This window comes from Carcharodon carcharias, chromosome 18, assembly GCF_017639515.1.
Source record: "Carcharodon carcharias isolate sCarCar2 chromosome 18, sCarCar2.pri, whole genome shotgun sequence".
In the NCBI taxonomy this organism is placed as follows: Eukaryota; Metazoa; Chordata; class Chondrichthyes; order Lamniformes; family Lamnidae; genus Carcharodon; species Carcharodon carcharias.
This window is the reverse complement of record NC_054484.1, coordinates 74,945,701-74,964,433: the sequence shown is the minus strand read 5'-3', so window position 1 is coordinate 74,964,433 and position 18,733 is coordinate 74,945,701. Positions and strand designations below refer to the sequence as shown.

General features: G+C 39.0%; 1 protein-coding gene across 1 annotated transcript; it reads left to right on the top strand.

The window, feature by feature from the left end:
* The first annotated feature begins 14,150 nt into the window (after window positions 1–14,150).
* On the top strand, window positions 14,151–14,510 carry nhlh2 (nescient helix loop helix 2). The gene has a single exon (XM_041211989.1). It carries the CDS (start codon window positions 14,151–14,153, stop codon window positions 14,508–14,510), a length of 360 nt encoding a protein of 119 aa, XP_041067923.1.
* Window positions 14,511–18,733: the final 4,223 nt, after the last annotated feature.

The following is an 18,733-nucleotide window of genomic DNA, read 5'->3' as shown; positions in this document are numbered from 1 at the left end:
CGCTGATCTCAGGGCCTCTCATCTGACATATGGAGGTCACTGTTTCCCTTGAGAGACAGAGCCTCCTTTGGCACTGCACCTCAGATATATTGAGGTAGCTGCTTCGTCGCCTGTAAACCCTGGCAGCAGGATAGTGGTGTCATCTGTGGCCCCTTCCGCTTTGCACCCCTTGTGCCTCTCCTCCCAAAGGTGGCTCCCCTGGAGGCTGAATATGGACTCCTGCCTTCCTCCTCCTCCTGGCCCTCTCTTCCTCAGAGGAGGAGGTGGATAGCACAACTCCCATTCCCAGCATAAGGGAAGGCTGCCTGAAACCAGCAAGGCCCCAAGAATGATGTTTACTCCAGATTCCTGACCTGAAGCCTATTATTCCTGTACAAGCAGCTCTGAAGAGATTTGAAGTTCTCCTGTTCACACAAGCAAGTAGCAGTCAGTTTAAAAAGTAAATGTCTAACAAATCGCGTTCGCGAGCCCACTTTACCCTCTTATCCTGCGGGTGGATAAGGTTATTAAAAATATGGCCTACCCGCCTGCCCGTTGCACCCATGCGACGCTCTGAAGATCACACAGGCTCTGAAAAATCTCAGTCTATTAATGACTCAAGGGCCTTAAGTGACCCGTTAATTAAAGGCGGGCATGCATCGGAGCTTATAGCACCCACCCACCAAAATATTGCGATGACACACGGTGACATCGGGACGCAAGCCCCCATACAACGATCTCAAAATTCTGGTCTTGGAAATCATTGGATCAGTTTTGCTTGATGTCCCTTTATGAAGCTGGAGATTTCATTCTCCACAAGAAGTTGTTTTGTACAGAGTCTCATGATCCCAGTGCTGACTCACATTAAAATTTCTGCTGTAAACATTAGGGAAAAAAACACCCATTCCACCACCTGTATTTCTAAAAACAGCATGGCATTATACTTATTCATCTCTCTCAGCTGTTATTTAGAAGGAAAGCAAAGAGAGGTTGGGGTGGGTAAGATAAGGGGGTAGAGTTGTGTAGTGTTACTGGACTGTATTAATTTACAGAATGCATAGTTCAAAGCCCATCATTTGAATTAAATTACTAAAGGAAACCTGAAAATAAAAATGCTGATAAAAGTAACAGTAATTATTGGCAACATTTTTATGCCGATGTGATGTAATAAATTTTGGGATAGAGCTTCCATTTCGTTCACAATCAGGAAACTGGGCACAAGTTGCATTGAAATTTTTTTTTTCTAAAATGAAGTTGTGGTTCAAACTTTCACCTAAACTCATTTGGGGGGTTGGTGGCACATGGGGTGCTGGCTTGGCCAGCATTGTGGGTGGGGCCAAGTTTCCAAGCCAAAGTTTTAAAAAATAACATTAAAGATTGCAGGAACTCGATTTATCTATTGCATTGATTTGGCCAATTTCAGCCAGATTGCATTGTTAAATATGAGCAAACTATTGGAAACCCCAGGCCTTTTTGTTTAGAGATATGTATTGGATGGATGAGGCATTGTCATGGCAGTCACATCTTGGAAATAGATTTTCCTGAACTGAGATTGGATCAGATTTTTTGGTGCAAAGTAAATTAAAATTGTGAAAAAGTTTTGCACAATATGTTTGAAGAATTGCATGTAGGAAATATCACAATAAAAATTAGAAATAATTGCACAGAATTTGAGTATTGCTGAAAAAGGAGAAATGCTGTTGAAGCTTTTTGTCTTGCACTCATCAAGACAGATGCAAGAATGTTAAACTTCAAAGGGAACAACAATTTATACTGCATGAGAAAAAGGGTACTGATTGGTTGGCAAGTTAGCTCTGATTCATTGAGACATTGTAATGGAATTGTGGAATCACATCTAACATTAGGCATGATTCTACAATTGGACAGCATTTGCTGATCAATCCCAAGTGTGCTAAGAATTACACTAACACCAATTTAAGGTTATCATATTAACACCAATTTAAGATTAGCACAATGTAGTTCACCTGTATTTGCTAGAAGCTACATTTATTCATATGCAGGGACATGTCCTCTGCAGGCAAAAGGAATATGTCCAGATAATGCAGCTTTTTTAAAATAAACAAAAGCATGGGGGCAATAGCTCCCTGGTGCATTTGTCATGGCAACATCTCAAGCAATCAGCCAACTTGCCAATCAATCAGTACCCTTTTTGTCGTACAGTATAAATTGTTCCCTTTGAAATTTGGCATTCTTGCATCTGCCCTCATGAGTGCAAGACAAAAAGCTTCAACAGCATGTCTCTTTTTTCAGCAAAACTCAAATAATTAGAAGGGAGAAAACATAAAAATATATTTTAGCAATGGGGTAGAATTAAACTGCAGACTGATTGAATGGTCGTGACATAAAAATAGGCATAACAGGCTAAAGAAATGATATTGTAAAACTTTTAAAAAGCTGACGATGCATTGTTACTAAAATCATCAGTTAATATTACTAGGGATGAATGTGATGCCATTAATAATAATTAAAATTCCTCTCAAATTCAAGTTTCTCTCTCTTCATAGTCAGTTAGTTCAATCAGTGTAATTAACTTAGTTTAAACCTTATGAAAGACTTTAGCAATTAGGGATAAACTTCACAGACACTTTAAAGTGAGTTAAATTAAATCTATCAATAAGTTAACTGATTTTTATTAGTTGAATAAACTCATTGAGGGACCACATTTATAAAAGTTTCATAAGGCTTGAGCACAAATTTATCAGCTGAAACATTCAACAATACCTTGCATTTATACAGCTCCTTTAACATAATAAAATGTCTCAAGGTGCTTCATAGTAGAGTTAACGAACAAGATGTGACGCCAAAACGAAGAAGAGATTATGAGAGGAACCAAAAGGCCAGCAAAAGAGATATACTCTTAAGGAATATCTGAAAAAGAGTGGCGGCAGAACCATGGGAAATTGGACCACTGGCAAGCTGCAAGTGGCAGTCATAGCCCCAAATACTGTTCTCCAGAGGTGGGGGAAGACAGAGAATAACCAGTTAGGATACAAGCAGTGGACAGGTAAAGCAATCAGGCACCTAAAATGTCTTACTTCAAAATTAATTAACAAACACAATTTGATATAGAAATTGTGATTAAAATTTCCAAGATCATTTGCGTACAGTAAATTAATGCTTTGCCACATATAATTCTGTAGAGAAAATAATCAGGCATAGTTCACAAATCTATAGATTATTGATATTGGTCTGGGTTTTGTGATAAAAATAATAGTGAGGGCATCAGCGCTCACCATTACTAAAGTGTAAATTGAACAGCAACTTCCAGTGACAATGCATGCAATTAAAATGGAAATCAGGAGGTTGCTATCCGAGTGGCCCTGCTCAGTCAGACGCTATCCTATACTAGTACCTTGCCGAGAAGGTCGCCATGGAAGTACATGGATTGGTGTGAAGTTACTGTACTCGGGATAGATACACATTAAACTTGCCAGAAAATTTTAGGCTTGAAAATTTCATTATAAGTAAATTTTTAACATCACAATAGTCTTATTTACTTTGACACTAAAACTTAACCTTTACAAGTGTGGATCTCTTTCCTCCAGATTTTAGTTACGGTTGGAGATTTTTTAAAAAAACTTTTTATCTTTTCCCTCTGTCTCTATCTCTCTCTTTTAATCCCATTTTTCTTTTGTCATAATCATCTAGTTCATGGTTCAAATTAATATTTTAGAGTAACATTTAGTTTTCAGAAGATTAAATTTGTACGGATGAGGTAATTAAAATGCTGGACTTTAGAAATTGCCAGGGCACCTCAAAGAATAGCAGTTCAAAGGATTCCACATGTACTTATGAGGTTGGCTTTGGGGAGGCGGGGAGGGGGGGTGGGGAGTGCGGTGGTGAAAGCCATAAAAACAACAGGTGGCCTTCATTTAGCTGGGGAACTGTAGCCACTAAGTCTAAGGAGAATTGCCCTGACTTCATTAGAAATTTAAATTAGTCCTGCAGACCTCAGGGTCAGAAGGTTTGATTTTGAAGCTATAATTATATAATTATTCTAAAAAAATCTATCAGACACCTCAGCTATCCTCTGTTGCAATAGAGATGAGTAATTCAGGGTGGCGCCTTGGTTGGAATTCTGGGAAGTTGCCTGCGGGATTTATCAAGAGGGTTGGAGCTAAAAGCACTCAAGTCCCAAATTGGCGGGACCGAATCCTGAGTTCAGCAGACGGGGAAAGAAAGAGCAGCTGCAGACCAGAAGCAAAAGAGCTATTGAAAGTCAAGGGTAATTCTAAGATAGAGGCGCTATGCCAGACTGCAGTGAAGCCCACATTTGAGTGGGTGTGTCCACAATTGTGAGTGTTTAAGAAGCAAAGGAAAGTCACTTAGCTGGAGGCTAGCAGAAGGATTCCAAGGAAGCTTATGTCTCACAGGATATCAGGAACACTGAGGAGAGTTGAAGTGAATTCCTGAGAGTTGTGGCATTTTGGTTTGATCCCAGGAAGTGAAGGAACCTTCAAGAGCCTGATAAATAGCTAAAGATTTCCTAGGGGAAGTCAAAGTGGAAAGGAAAAGACTCAGTTGAGGATTTCAGTTTCACATATAAGTGACTGGTTTATTATTTTTTGAGTGTAAAATATAATTGATAAGTTAAGAAAGTATTAAGTTAGTGGTGATTTGCTTAATTTCTTTTTATATACAGTAAAGTTTGTCTTTGTTTAAAAATGTGAAATCCTGTGGCATAGTTCTTCCAGTTAATCACTGGATGTTAGGATTTCTCTTTAAAAGTTAATGGACCATAACATTGTCCTTCTCTTTATTTTGTTTCTTGTTCATACTTTGGCTTTGAATTAATAATTCTAACTTGCAATTCCTGGTATAGACTCCGCATGCCTTCAGTCTGATTTGTTAATATACAGTTTGAAATATACAGTTGTTTGTCCTGTTCTCATAGGCTCCAGATCCCAGAAGTGGGCCCTGTAACAAAAAGACTTTCTAATCATTGCAAGTTGCAGTACTTTGGAAAGAATCAAACATCTGTAGGTGTAATTTTAATGAATGGCTGGTGCTGTTCCTTCATCATTGAGTGCAAAATCATGCCCATTAAGTTTAGTTAATTCAATAGGAAATGTACGATACAAATAATAACCTGTTTAAACTGTGATAATACAATAATACATAAGAGGATTATTTCAATTTAGAGCAACTTTGACATCTTTATACAGGGGGAGAGAAACTTCCCTGGTTTGCCAATAAAACTGAGCAAAACTGATTTTTTTTTTCTTTCCAGGTTTAAGTAAAGGTTGAATATCCTGTTGTGATGAAGAGTTTTTAGGTTTGGTTCAAATTCTGCATTAAGTTGTGTTTACCTTTGGTTTTGGATTGTATTCTATTTCATGCTGTCTAGATGAGTTGTTCAGCTGCACTGGTTTTTGTAATAGGTTATCCCATGGCGGAAGGTGTTACCTTCTCTGATTATGATCATAGTTTGTTACAATATATTTATTAAAAGGGTAAAATTATTTTTATTTTAAGAGCTGGATTAGAATCTGCGTTTAAATCAACCCAGGAGGATAGAAAGAAAATCTGTCTCTGACACCTGGAATTGCATCAATTACCTCTGACAGTCACAACCTGGTTCATAGTAGCCACATGACCACAGCCAAACAAAAACATAAATCAGACAGCCTGGTTGTGACACACAAGATCAATAATGCTGCAGTGGGGAGCTCTTCAAAGTTTGGATGTAAAGAATGTGGTTGAGACCAAGTGGAGGAAAAATTACACAGTATACCTTACATTGATAATAACACCAGGTGATAAAAATAATTGCATGTTCATTCCCAGTACCAACATTCCTAATAAGTATTTTAAAGTATTCAAATGTATAAATATCAATAATAATGGGAGCTACTATGGAGATAAATTACTTTAATGCCACTTACTGGGAACATCACTTGCATGTGAACTTCCTCTTATTTTATCCAGAGATGCCTCTGAAATTATAGCATTGCATGATAGATTAGTATGAATTGGAGGATGGTAAACTATTATAATCAGAACGATGAATTATTATACAGATAGAGCATTCCTTTCTAATTCACCACCAATCTAATATTCTGTAATATTCCATGTCAGATTATATCATCAACCAATAAATTGTGAGAAATTGTGTAATATTGTGTCATCATTAATCCATAAATAGCCTTGCTTTTGTCAACACACTGCAGTACTCATCATACAAAAATCACCATCGTTAAATTCATCCATGATTAGGTCTCTTCCTGTTGATCCACCGATTTATGATTTGCCCTGTCACTGTCATGGAAACTAGACACACTTAACCATCCCTATTAAATCAGTCACACTCATACAGTTTGAAGACTTTGACTGTCAACTCACAGTTACATTTATTCATGATTAGTCTACTTACTGGTAACTTAGCGACACACTGATACATAACAAAATACATCATTACCAACAAAAGTAAAAAAACTGCAGATGCTGAAAACCTAAAACAAATGCAGAAAATTTTGGAAACACCCAGCAGGTCAAATGGTACCTGTGGAGAGAACAGACCAGTTAATGTTTTGGTGAAGATCCTTCCTCAGATGCATCAGTGCTGCTTCCTGCACTGCTTGTATCTTCCTTTGCATTTACATGATCCATCTCTGGCTCTTCGCTTCCTTTTCAGGACATCTCTATCCCTAAGAATGGACTTTTCACTCACATCAATTTAAGCGACTAATTTTCACAACAATCTTGTTTATTTTTCTTTCCCCCTTGCTCCTGTAATGACTCCATCCCTTTCTCCCAGTTTCACTATCACCAGTGTATCTGCTCTGATGATACTACTACTTTCGGCATTAAAGCTTCTGTAACGTCTTTCTTTTTTCTCAGCCAAGGATTGCTCTCACTAAGACAGACAGACACTGGACCAAGTGCATCCTATTTCCCCTTCTTGTCCTCACCTTCCACCCCACCAGCCTTTTCATTTGTCAGATCATCTCCCTCCATTTCTGCTGCCTCCAACATGATCCCACCCCGAACACAACTTTTGGATGACTACCAGTGTTATTGGTCCTACTGACCACGAAGGTCCCACATTCAGAGCTTTGTCTAATCTAACTTACTAATCTTAGCTACTAGTATCTATGGAATAATGCTCATCTATGAATCATTGTCTAAAGTCAAGGAGGAAAAAGAGTAGCAAAAAAAACTTTTTTTGGCATATGAAGTTAGTATGTGCTAAATTCCTTTAATAGTATCAGTCTTGAAAATTAGTGGCTGAGTGACAGGTGTGGATCTACACCAACAAAGAAGGATATTTTAATACTTTTATTTTAAAAGCAATTGTATGCTTGGAGTTCAAGTAAAAGTATACTAATTCTTACAGGTGGTATGATCTCCCTTGTGTTTCTGGTAGTCTCCATGTTCCAGAGAGGCCTGTGTCTGATGTTTTCCAACCCTCGTCCCCCCCACCGCCACAGAATTGGAACAGTTCTCATCAAAGTCACAAATCACATCTTATGTGATTGTGATACATGTAAACTTGTCCTTTTCCTTCACAACCTGTCTCTAGGCTTTGACACAGTTGAGCACACCATCCTCCTCCAATACCTCTCCACTGTGGTCCAGATGAGTGGGACTGCACACATGTTATTCCATTCTTATCTATCTAATCGTAGATAGAGAATCATCTGCAATGGCTTCTCCACAACTGCACTCTGGAGTCCCCCCCAAGCATCTATCCTTGGCTTTCCTCCTGCTTCTCATCCATATGCTGCCCTTAGTAGCATCATGCAAAAACAGGGAGGAGAATTTTCCCCTTGTCAGGCAGGTGCAGCTGGCGGGCCCAGGAGCGGCCACACAATGGTCTGCCACCTGAGATCAGGTCTTGACCATGATTTCATGCTGGCTGGCCAATTAACAGGCGGCCAAAGTGAATCGCACTGAACCGCTCAGTGCTGCTGAGTGAGGGAGGGAGGAGGGCGTGGAAGTCAGCGCATGCGCGTGGGTGTGCTCACAGAAAACTCTCTGAGGGCACAGAGCTACTTCAGGAAACTGACGATATTCCACACTAAAAGTAAAGTTTTAAAAAATAAGGAAAACATGTCCCCTCATGTGACTCTGTCACATGAGCAGGGACATGTTGCAAATGAGTTCTGAAAACTTTTATTTTATTTTTAATTAACATCAGAAACGTCATACTGCCCATGGATGAGGTTTCTTCAAATATCGAAAGGCCGCTTGGCCTATTCACCCACCTGCCAACCATAAGGTTGGACGGGCAAGGAAAAATTCTATTTAATTAATTGATTAATGGGCTTAACAGCCCTCTTAATTGTTGGCGGGCATACTGCCAACTCCCACGCGCGCCCGCCAACCGAAATATCGTGCAAATGTGCGATGATGTCGAGACACTCATCCGACATCATCGCACGCTATTTCACGCTCGTCCGTGTTGGGCGTGCACCCGCAAGCCAAGGTGAAAATTCAGCCCACCATGTTAGTTTCCATATGTACGCTGACAACACCCAGCTCTACCTCACTACCACCACTCTCGACTTCTCCACTGCTGATAAATTATCAGACTGTCTATCTGACATCTAGTACTTGATAAGCAGAAATTTCCTCCAATTACATACTAGACTGAATTACAGACTCCAATTACAGACTGAAGCCATTGTTTTCAATCCCCACTCAAAACTCTGTTCCCTAGCTACTGACTTCATTTCTCTCCCTGATAGCTGCCTAAGTCTTAACTAAACTGTACACAACCTTGATGTCACATTTGATCCTGAGATTAGCTGCTGTCCATATATTCATGCAACACTGAGACTGCCTATTTCCACCGCCATAGCATTGTCTGACTTTGCCCCTGTCTCAGCTCATCTGCTGCTGAAACCTTCATTCTACATTTCTACACTTGATAACTCCAATGCACTTCTGGCTGGTCTCTCATATTCTACCCTCTGTAAACTTGAGATCATCCAAAGTCTGCAGCCTATGTTCTACCTCACACCAGGTCATCCTTGTCCATTGCCTTTGTGCTCGTTGACCTACATTGGCTCCTGACCAAGCAACACCTTGATTTTAAAATTCTGAAACTTATTTTCAAATCCCTTCATAGCCTCTGGAATCTCCTCCATCCCCACAACCCACTGAGATATTTGTGCTCCTCTAATTCTAGCTTCTTGAGCATCCCTGATTATAATTGCTTCACCATTGGTGGCCGCGCCTTCAGTTGCCTAGGTGCTAAGCTCTGGAATGAATTCCCTACAACTCTCCACCCCTAAATCTCACTTTCCTCCTTTGAGACACTCCTTAAAACCTACCTCCCTGACCAAGCAGTTGGTCAACTAACCTACTGTTGTCTTATATGGCACGGTGTCACATCTTGTTTTATAATGCTCCTGTGAAGCATGCTGGGACATATTTTTGCTATAAAGATGCTATATAAATGTAAGCTGTTGTTGTTTGCCATAGTGAGCATTCAGACATACTATTTACTAAAGCAAAACACTGCAGATGCTGAAAATCTGAAATAAAAACCGGAAATGCCTCAATAGGTTAGGCAGCACCTGTGGAGAGAAAAAGAGAAAAGTTAATTACCTTTCTGTCAAATGGTCATTGACTTGAAAAAAATAACCATTTCTCTCTCCACAGATGCTGCCTAACCTGCTGAGTATTTCCAGTATTTTCTGTTTGCATTTCAGGTGAACTATTTCTCAGCTTTAGCAATCCGAACTATGGAGATTGCTTGTGTTCATTGTTTGATGATCATAGTGTGAGTAGCTTTTCATATTCCAAAACACTGGAATTCAAGAGAGATTCCATCTACTGGCATAGAGTTACAGAAAACAGACTTCTAATTCATTTTCACACACAATAAATGTAATGACTTCCAAAACTATAGCCCAGAGTACTAACATTCATCCATATTAAGCATTACCTCCAACAGGTGTATGTGGCAATTAAGAACTCTTCTTCTAATTAAATGTATTATATTTAATCAATGCACAAGAGCTGTTTTTGGAAGTATATTAAACAACAGTGGAAATTAACATTATAAAGTTTAGACATAAATTACTGAGGTAGTTTTGGATATTGTAGTATACATTTTGGAGAGTTAAAACCCAACCAACTATCCTACATTTAACTATTTAGCACGTTGTGCAGGAAAGAAAATGTTCTCAGGGCTGCTACTTCTGAGGTAATTTCTTCGTTTCATTTTTGAGGTACAAATTTTGCCCACCAGTGATATGCTTTATAGTTTGGGTGAGGCTTTCTCTTGCCTTTCATTCACATTTTAGAAGAAAAGGCAGCCAACTTCTCCATTGTTATTGGTAATGATGTTGTTACCAGTATATAATCATGTGATACAGTTCACAGAATGTGACCGCGTCATAGTAAACCGACTAGGTATTGACCATGGTACATCGTTGAATTACCACTGCTCATCATAACATTCAGATTGGTGACTGTTCATTTCATCATATAGTTATATGTTCAATATTAAAGCTAATGGATGGCGAATACGTGGAAAATATTGTAGGAGAAGTGCTATAACTAAAAGGGGGACGTAGAATACCACTTGTATATAGAAATGCACTGGATACATAAAAATGGACAAAGCATTAATATGGAATGTGCGAAATAAATATATATATAAGAATGTGGATAAAGAGCAAATAGTTAGCAACACACACGTGGATGTCGTAGAAATGAGAATGTAGATTGTATTCGAGTGAAGTGTAAGAACTATGAAAATATAGAAAATGCAGAATGTCAATAACATGGCATAAAGTGGATGCGAGAAAAGGCAAAAATAGTTATTAAATTAAACAAATGTGGCTAAAGGTGAGTTGGGATGACAGCACACTACAGGTGAAAGGAATGTTCACTAAGTGAGCTTTTGAAACATTAATGAACTATATTCGGCTTGATTATGTTGTTAATGAATTGTATACTTGGTTCGGGCCCCAATGGTTGTGACCCCAGTGAGAATTATATGGGTGCAAATATAAAATTTAATACAAACATTTTTAATACCTAAAGATGATTGTTAAGAATTGTGAAATTGGATAGTGTGAGAATTAAGAATGTGTTCTGTCATTTTTGATTATAAGTTTAATAATGCATTCAAATTTTCATTGAATGGAGTCCCACCGTAGATGACGCAATTAAAGATTATTTGCACAGACAAAACCATGCGTTATGTTGAAATTTCCATTGCATTGAACGCTTCTGTAATAAGAATTTGCGTATATTGGCACACTATATATTAGACAGAAAATCTTTAATGAATTATTAGGAATTGTTGTGAATTTAATAGCACCTGGTATATATTTAAATTTCGCTTGAATTTAGTAATTCTTCCAATACAAACTGCATTTAGTTATTGCTAAAGTATTAAGATGAAGTATAATATTTAACATTGCCCATGGGATGGGTGATTCTGATATATGAGATGAGTTTGTATAACACCTTATGTTATATACTATGGCCTGATTTAAATGTGTAATATCAGCAGAGCAACACTGAGTATTATATTTAAATCTGCGCTGGGTTATTGCGAATTTGTCTATGTGGGTAGAATAACATCATGCATTATTGTTAGACTTCATTTGATTGAATAAAAGAACAGATGGGGTACGGATTTGTTTATCTGTAATAACATCGTACCGTATATTTAAATGTTCATTGGATTAAGAGATATTATTGATGTGATATGGTTTTATTATGCAGACATTTCTCAAAATATGGATTACATTCTAATCCCGATTGGTTTCTGCAATACTGCGTCTGTGGTGTCTGATTTGTTTTATTTGACTATATTATGGCACTGTGGATTGTATTTCAAAATGGATTGGCATCTGTGATATTGTATTTGTGATATGAATCTGTTGAATGTGCTTGCTCTGTGAATATTCTCAGTTTGTGACAGATGTCGGATCCCATTAGGTGACTCCTGGGGAGATTTCTCTCCAATCGGAGGCTCCATTAAAAGAGGATTTGGTTGCAGCCCGGCCCCCGAGCCTGGCCAAGCCCTTCTCTCATCTCCATCTCCACTAAGATCAGACAGGACCATCAGAGAGAGAGAGAGAGAGAGAGAAACAACCCTTATCGCCGCGATCAGAGGCGGAGACGACATTTTTTATATCAAACTCTTATCGCTGCGATCAGAGACTCGAACGATATTTTATCAAACTCCTGCCACTGGGATCAGAGATTCAAAGGACATTTTACTAAATTCTTGTTGCTCGTATCAGAGATTTGAACCGACACAAAATGCCAGGATCTGCAGAGCTGATTTGTGGATAAAGAACCCAGATAAGATCTTCAGGAAAAATTACTAGTCGTTGGAATCTAGTTTTTTTTTAAAGTCGTTCTTGCTCCATTCCATTGGATCCTCGTTTCCTCCGTTGTTGGTAAGAATGTTTTTTCTGTCGCACAAAATAGAATATACTGTCAGGCGATAAAGAAATTAAATTATATCGGAAACAAAATATTCTCCACAAAAATGATTTCGGTTGCTGCCCGCTGTTTGCTAGAAGGCAAAACGTAAACTTAATTACAACGTGTGAAGAAATACGAAAGCTAACTTCTTAAAACAATGATTAACTTTACTGGAAATAATGGTGCTGTAATCTGATTATCGCTGTAGTTTAATTTGTAAGTATTTATTTATTCTGGCGGATTGCCTGCATTCCTATCCGTTCAATTTATGTATTTTCCCCTATCTCCCTACCTTAGCTCCAACTGTTCGTACGATGTGTATTCGGAAATGTGTTGGGAAAATGTTTCTATTTCAGACTAATGTCTGTACTTTGCATACTCAGGCTGTTTATTAATGTTCTCTGGTTGCCGGTTTAGGTCTTGGGCATCTTGTGTGTTTTCACTACTGTAGTTTCTGCTCATACACTTGCCCTGTTGGCTCTCCTGAAGCCTATCTCTTTTGTGTCTGGCTGTGTGGATATTTTACTTTATATGTTCATTCTCCTTATTCGAGAGCATTAAATGTATAACATATTTATATTAAGTCATACCTAACAAATTCAATTCTAGTGTACTTTATGTTCAATCTGTGTCTGCATGTGTTAATTTCAGTCGATTATCCTTTTTTTTCTCTCTCCTAGCCCAGTTTACTTCAGTCTCGGTGCACATTGTGTGTATGTGTGTGAGTGTATGTGTGTGTGTCTGGGTGTGAGGATGTCCCTGCAGTCTGCTTTTCCGGGTGACAGATGGTGCCTGAGTCTGTCTCTCCTTTCACCCCGGCTCGGTTCCAAATGAAATAATAATAAATTAATATTCTACACGGGCAAACATCGATTACTGCTGGTCACATATCAAGAATACTGCGAACAAAGCCTTTGTCTTAATCTCGTAGAAGGTTTTCTAATAAACTCATTTAACACCCATTACAAATACAACATCCTGCAGGCCTTGGGTAATAACCATACAGGCAGGAATCAATAGCCCTGGAAATATAAACAGCTGTAAACTAAGATTACATTGATATAGCCAGAGATACGCAAAATTAGCTAGATATAGCTAGATAGAAAGATAGAAAGAGATAGATAGAAACAGATCGATAGTTAGATAGAAAGAACATTTTTTTTTAAATGGTAGGATTGGCATCATATAAAATATCAGATTGTTAGAGCAAGTGAATACAAAAGAAATATATTAAATAAAACAGCCTGCATTAAATAGATAGATGGATAAAGAGGGAAATAAAGCCTGAACTGGTATTACATGCTGTACATAGAGAGTGTAGGTAAATAGTGTTAGATTCAGATAGTGAGTTGATAAACACTCTGATATTTTCTTATTAGAAACTGGGGGATTTAATATGTTGCTATCTGCCTCATAACGTTGTTTCAGTTTTAAAGCGAACGTTTGAGTTCATATATTGGATTATTATTAGGGCAACTTCATATGTAGTATTTTTCGTTTACTGTGTGGAGAACTCTGGTCTGCTTTGTAATTCAGTATATTCCAATTTCACTGGGTTGCTCGAAGCTGATTGCTCGACTTTGAATATTATTCGTTTTAGCTTTAGTTACTTGGTTGTTGTTGCTATTGGATTTGTGTTTCCCCGAGTACGTTGGAGATATTTACTCTGATAAAATATCAAGCCTTTTTCCCCCTCCTCTCTGCATCTTCAGGTGTGCCCTATTGCAATTCGGGTCGTGTTCTCCAGGATGTTGAACTCCGATCAGACTGACCTAGACCTGAACCCCAGCTCTTCGGAAAGCGAGTCGGTGCTGTCCGATGCTCGGGGAGGCTGCGTGCGGGACAAGCCAGATGAGGCCGAAGGCAAGCGGGGAGTCCAGCAGACACTGAGCCGGGAAGAGAAGCGCCGCCGGCGGCGAGCCACTGCCAAGTACCGCACGGCTCACGCAACCCGGGAGCGCATCAGGGTGGAGGCCTTCAACGTGGCGTTCGCAGAACTTCGCAAACTGCTGCCAACTCTGCCCCCCGATAAAAAGCTCTCCAAAATCGAGATCCTCCGCCTGGCCATCTGTTACATTTCCTACCTGAACCATGTCCTGGATGTCTAGGCAGTGAGAGGGGGAGACAGAAAGAGAGAGAGAGTGAAACAGTGGAGATCAGAATGGGAAAAGTAAAGTTTGTGGATTTAAAACTGGAAATAAAAAGAGTTGTTTGAGGAGGTTGTCAAGTGCCACCGTTTCCAAAACAAATGGAACTTTAAAATCTGTTTGTGACCTTAAAGTGTGTTAGTGGGTGCGGTATATTTATATTTAATTTTATTTTTTATAAATGTGCGTATTGATAATTAGTATATTTCTATATTATTTTTATTTATTTTTTATATAAATGTGTGTCAAGATGTTTTTTTTGTGCCACCTGTTCTCAGTCGAGTGTTTACACCTTCTGTTGGAGAGCTGTAAGCTGTTATTTCTGTCTTTCTTTCTCGTCGTGCTAGGTTGCTGGTTCGAGAGCAGTGATGTTTTTTGCCTCTTGTATTCGCACTTGTTTCTGAAGGTAGAGCTTTTATGTTCGTCTTATTTCCACCCAACACCACCACCCCTCGCCCTCCCCCTCCCCCCACCCCGTACTTAAATATTTGGTGCAATGAGTTTGTTGTTGTTTCTAGGAGAGTCGAGCACTCGCACTTCATGCTTTTGTTTCATTTCAATGTTTTAAGGTCCGTGGCGGTTGCTGTTGTACAAAATGTTTATTTTTTTGGTAGAATGTGTCGCAGTTTTGAACACGGTAAACAAGAGGAGAAGGATTCCCAGATTGTGCAGCAACTCCTAGGAGTTCACCTCCCCCCTCCCTCCCCCCACAGTGGATTAGTCTATCCTTCAACACATTTAGAAAATAATCTGGGCGAATCATCTCCTTTCGAATTGAACCAAAAACTGAATTTCTATTAATTGCCCCCTTTCCCTCCCCACCCCCACCCCGATCTCTGCTTAGCACCCCTGAAGTGCGCGGATTTTGTAAAAAAACAAAAAAAACAAACAAAAAAATGGACATATCAAACTGACATCCAAAGAATCTCGTCTTTTTCAGGGTTTCTAAATGTGTTTTTTGCCTAGTTCAGAATATTTTGTGGTTGAAACAACGAGCTGGTTTATATAAGGTAGTTTTCATATCTATTCCTGAATGGTGCCGTTTGGCAATAAAAAATGAAAAGTGCAGTCTGTCTGTTTATTACCAACTCAGCAAAATATACACACTGCCTTTCATTAAGAATAAGTGAAATATCTGTCAATAGCCTACTTTAATGTTTTATCAACACGACGGATTATGACCAATAGGATGAATTTAAAACTAACATTGCGAAAGTGGCTTCAAATAGTTAAAGAAGTCCATCAGCTTAATCTGGCTATAAACGGAACACAACTTTATAAATCCGGGAGATATGTTAGACAGAGCGCGAATAACGTGTGTCAGCTCATAGTTATTAGTATGCGAGGGGATGGTGAAAGGAGTTATATTTAAAATTTCGTCATATTTCCCCAGGGACAAATGAGCAAGCGTGGTTATATTGCCATGATGTACGAGAGATAGAGAAGAGTTGAGAGGTGTGCTTTCTGAGCTTTCCAAAGTGCGTTTCATTTTTTTCTGACGTGGTTATGTTTTTCTTTGCGTCCTCTTTCTGTGGGAGTGATGCGTCAAAGATAACACGCTTTCGAAAGAAAATTAATTGTACATAACCATTCTCCTACGCTGTTGTTATGGGACCTGTAATCATAACTACCTGTCAGCAAGCGTTTTGAAGAGGTACTTCGTAAATAGACTTATACGACAAGGCAATTTTGCAAGGATTAGGAAGGATAGGAGCCCTGTTTCAGGGAGAGGATGAGCAGAATTTATGCCTTGCTCTAAGGGGTTGGATAAGCGAAATGACGAAGAGTTTTATTTGGGTTTTTCGGATAATTAGGCTTTTCGAACACCGTGCACTGCTCTACCTACCAACTGCAACCTCGCCCATCACCCACCATATAACGGCAAATGTTGGACATCAATAGGAGCGGTCAGAATATAGATTTAAAATGCATTACAAAAAGTATTGCAAAGCTTCAAAGTAGAAAGGATCGTTCAGCCTGCTAAGTCCATTCCGTCCACAGACCACTCACAAATCCTTTTCTCAATAACTCAAACGAATCCATTCAGTGAGTTTGTCAGCAGTGCTGGAGAGCGTAGGAACTCCGGGACCATTATTCCACACAACATTTCATCATGTGTGATAATGACCCGATAACGTGTTTTTAGCAATGTCTGTTGCAGGATAAATACTGAGCATGGCTCTGGAAAGAACTTCTCTGCTCTTATCCAAGTGGTGGGCCATGGATCGTTTATGTCCATCTGCCAGGACATTCTGACCCCTGGTTTAACATCTCACCAGAATGTAGCCAGTACAGAACTCCCTTACTACTGCACTGGGATATCAGCCCGAATATAGGCTGAGGTCTCTGGAGTGAGGCTGGAACCCACAGATTCCTACTTCTGAGGCAAGAGTGCTACACACTGAGCAAGGGAAGAGCTCCAGATCTTTAGAAGCAACAGCAATGAAACACAATTCTTTTAAATATGTGTCCATTTCAAGTGAAGTTTCCATTTGTTTGAGCATGAGGAACATCATCAATTGATCTACAGATAAAATATTAATACATTTTAATATTGAGGGTCCCAAAATCTAGGGAGTGGGGAATAATTTGCTTTCATATTGAAAACTGCATCAATTTATAAAAAATAAAACAATTTATAACCATTTAAGCAACTTACTATTTTATTACAATATTGCTGAATAACTACATACCAGACAAAATGTCATGTGTTATTAGGTTATGTATTACCAGTGGATAGTGGCTTAGTGTCAGTGACCATCCATAATGTTTTTGAAGGGAATGAGTTAATATCCACCCATTTAAAAATATATATATATAACATATTCAAAGTCTTCCATTAGATGTGTTATTCATAGGAGTGTAACACTTACCAACTTTAACATTTCCCAATCTTTCTGGTCATGCTTTTACCATGACACTTTCCCCACATTTGTCTGTCACCCTTATTCACCATTCTCATATATTTAGTTATGATTGGTTCATCTGCGCACTGTAATTCAATCAGGGCCTGGTCCTTTTAGCTGCTGAGTTGCATTTCAGAATTATAGGTGGCAAATTTCTGAACAGCTTTCCTTTGATTGTTAAGCCTCCTGCCTGACCTGAGCTGCTGCTTACCTCTGCTCAATATCCAACTGCCCACATGCCCCATGGATTGTTTAAGGGACTTATTCTATCATAGCTAACCTGACCGGCACATAATCCAAGAATCAATCCCTCTTTCTCCTGTTGTTGCTGAGATTCCAGCCATCCCTCCGTCTATGCCTTCTTCAGGTCCTCACTGATGCTGCTGCAGCCAACTTCCCTGCTATTTCTCCCTCATTCCCATTTGTCAATGTTTATCTTAAGGCCTCAATACGGCATTTTCTGGTTTTCTGATAATCAAATGGACTGGACTAAGTTGGCAATGACAAAGAAAGCATGGTAAATGCTTTCAACTGACCTAAAACTAGATCCTAGCTGGTGCTTTGGAACTTACTAGATTCAACAACAACAACAATTTGCATTTATATATCATATTTAATGTAGTAAAATGTGAGTTTGCCAATTAGATGGAGACCTGGATGGTGAGTGAAGCATCAGTACTACCAACTTGCCAGAGAACCAGATAAAAGCTCTAAAGTGGACAGGGTGAATTAAAGTCACATTCGCCTGGACCCCTCTCCTCCAGTACCACACTTCTCATGGAAGCCAAACAAATAGGAGCAGGAGTAGACCATTCAGCCCCTCAAGCCTGCTGTGCCACTCAATAAGATGATGGCTGATTTTCCCATATCCCTTGATTCCCTGAGATCAAAAATCTATCAATCTCAGTCTTGAAAATAAAAAGAAAGATTTGCATTTTTACAGCAGTTTTCATGACTACCAGATATCTCAAAGCACCTTTTAGCAATGAAGTAATTTTCAAATGTAATCACAGTAGTAATATAGGAAAAGTTACAGCCAACTTGCACACAGCAAACTCCCAAAAACAGCAATGTGATAATGTCCAGATGTCTTTTCATGATGTTGATTGATGGATAAATATTGGTGAGGACAATGGGATAACTTTCCTGCTCTTCTTCAAAATAGTGCCATGGGATCTTTTACATTCACCCAAGCAGGCAAGTGGGACCTCTGTTTAACATTACATTTGAAAGACGGCACCTCCAACAGCACAGCACTTTCGCAGTAATGCACTGATT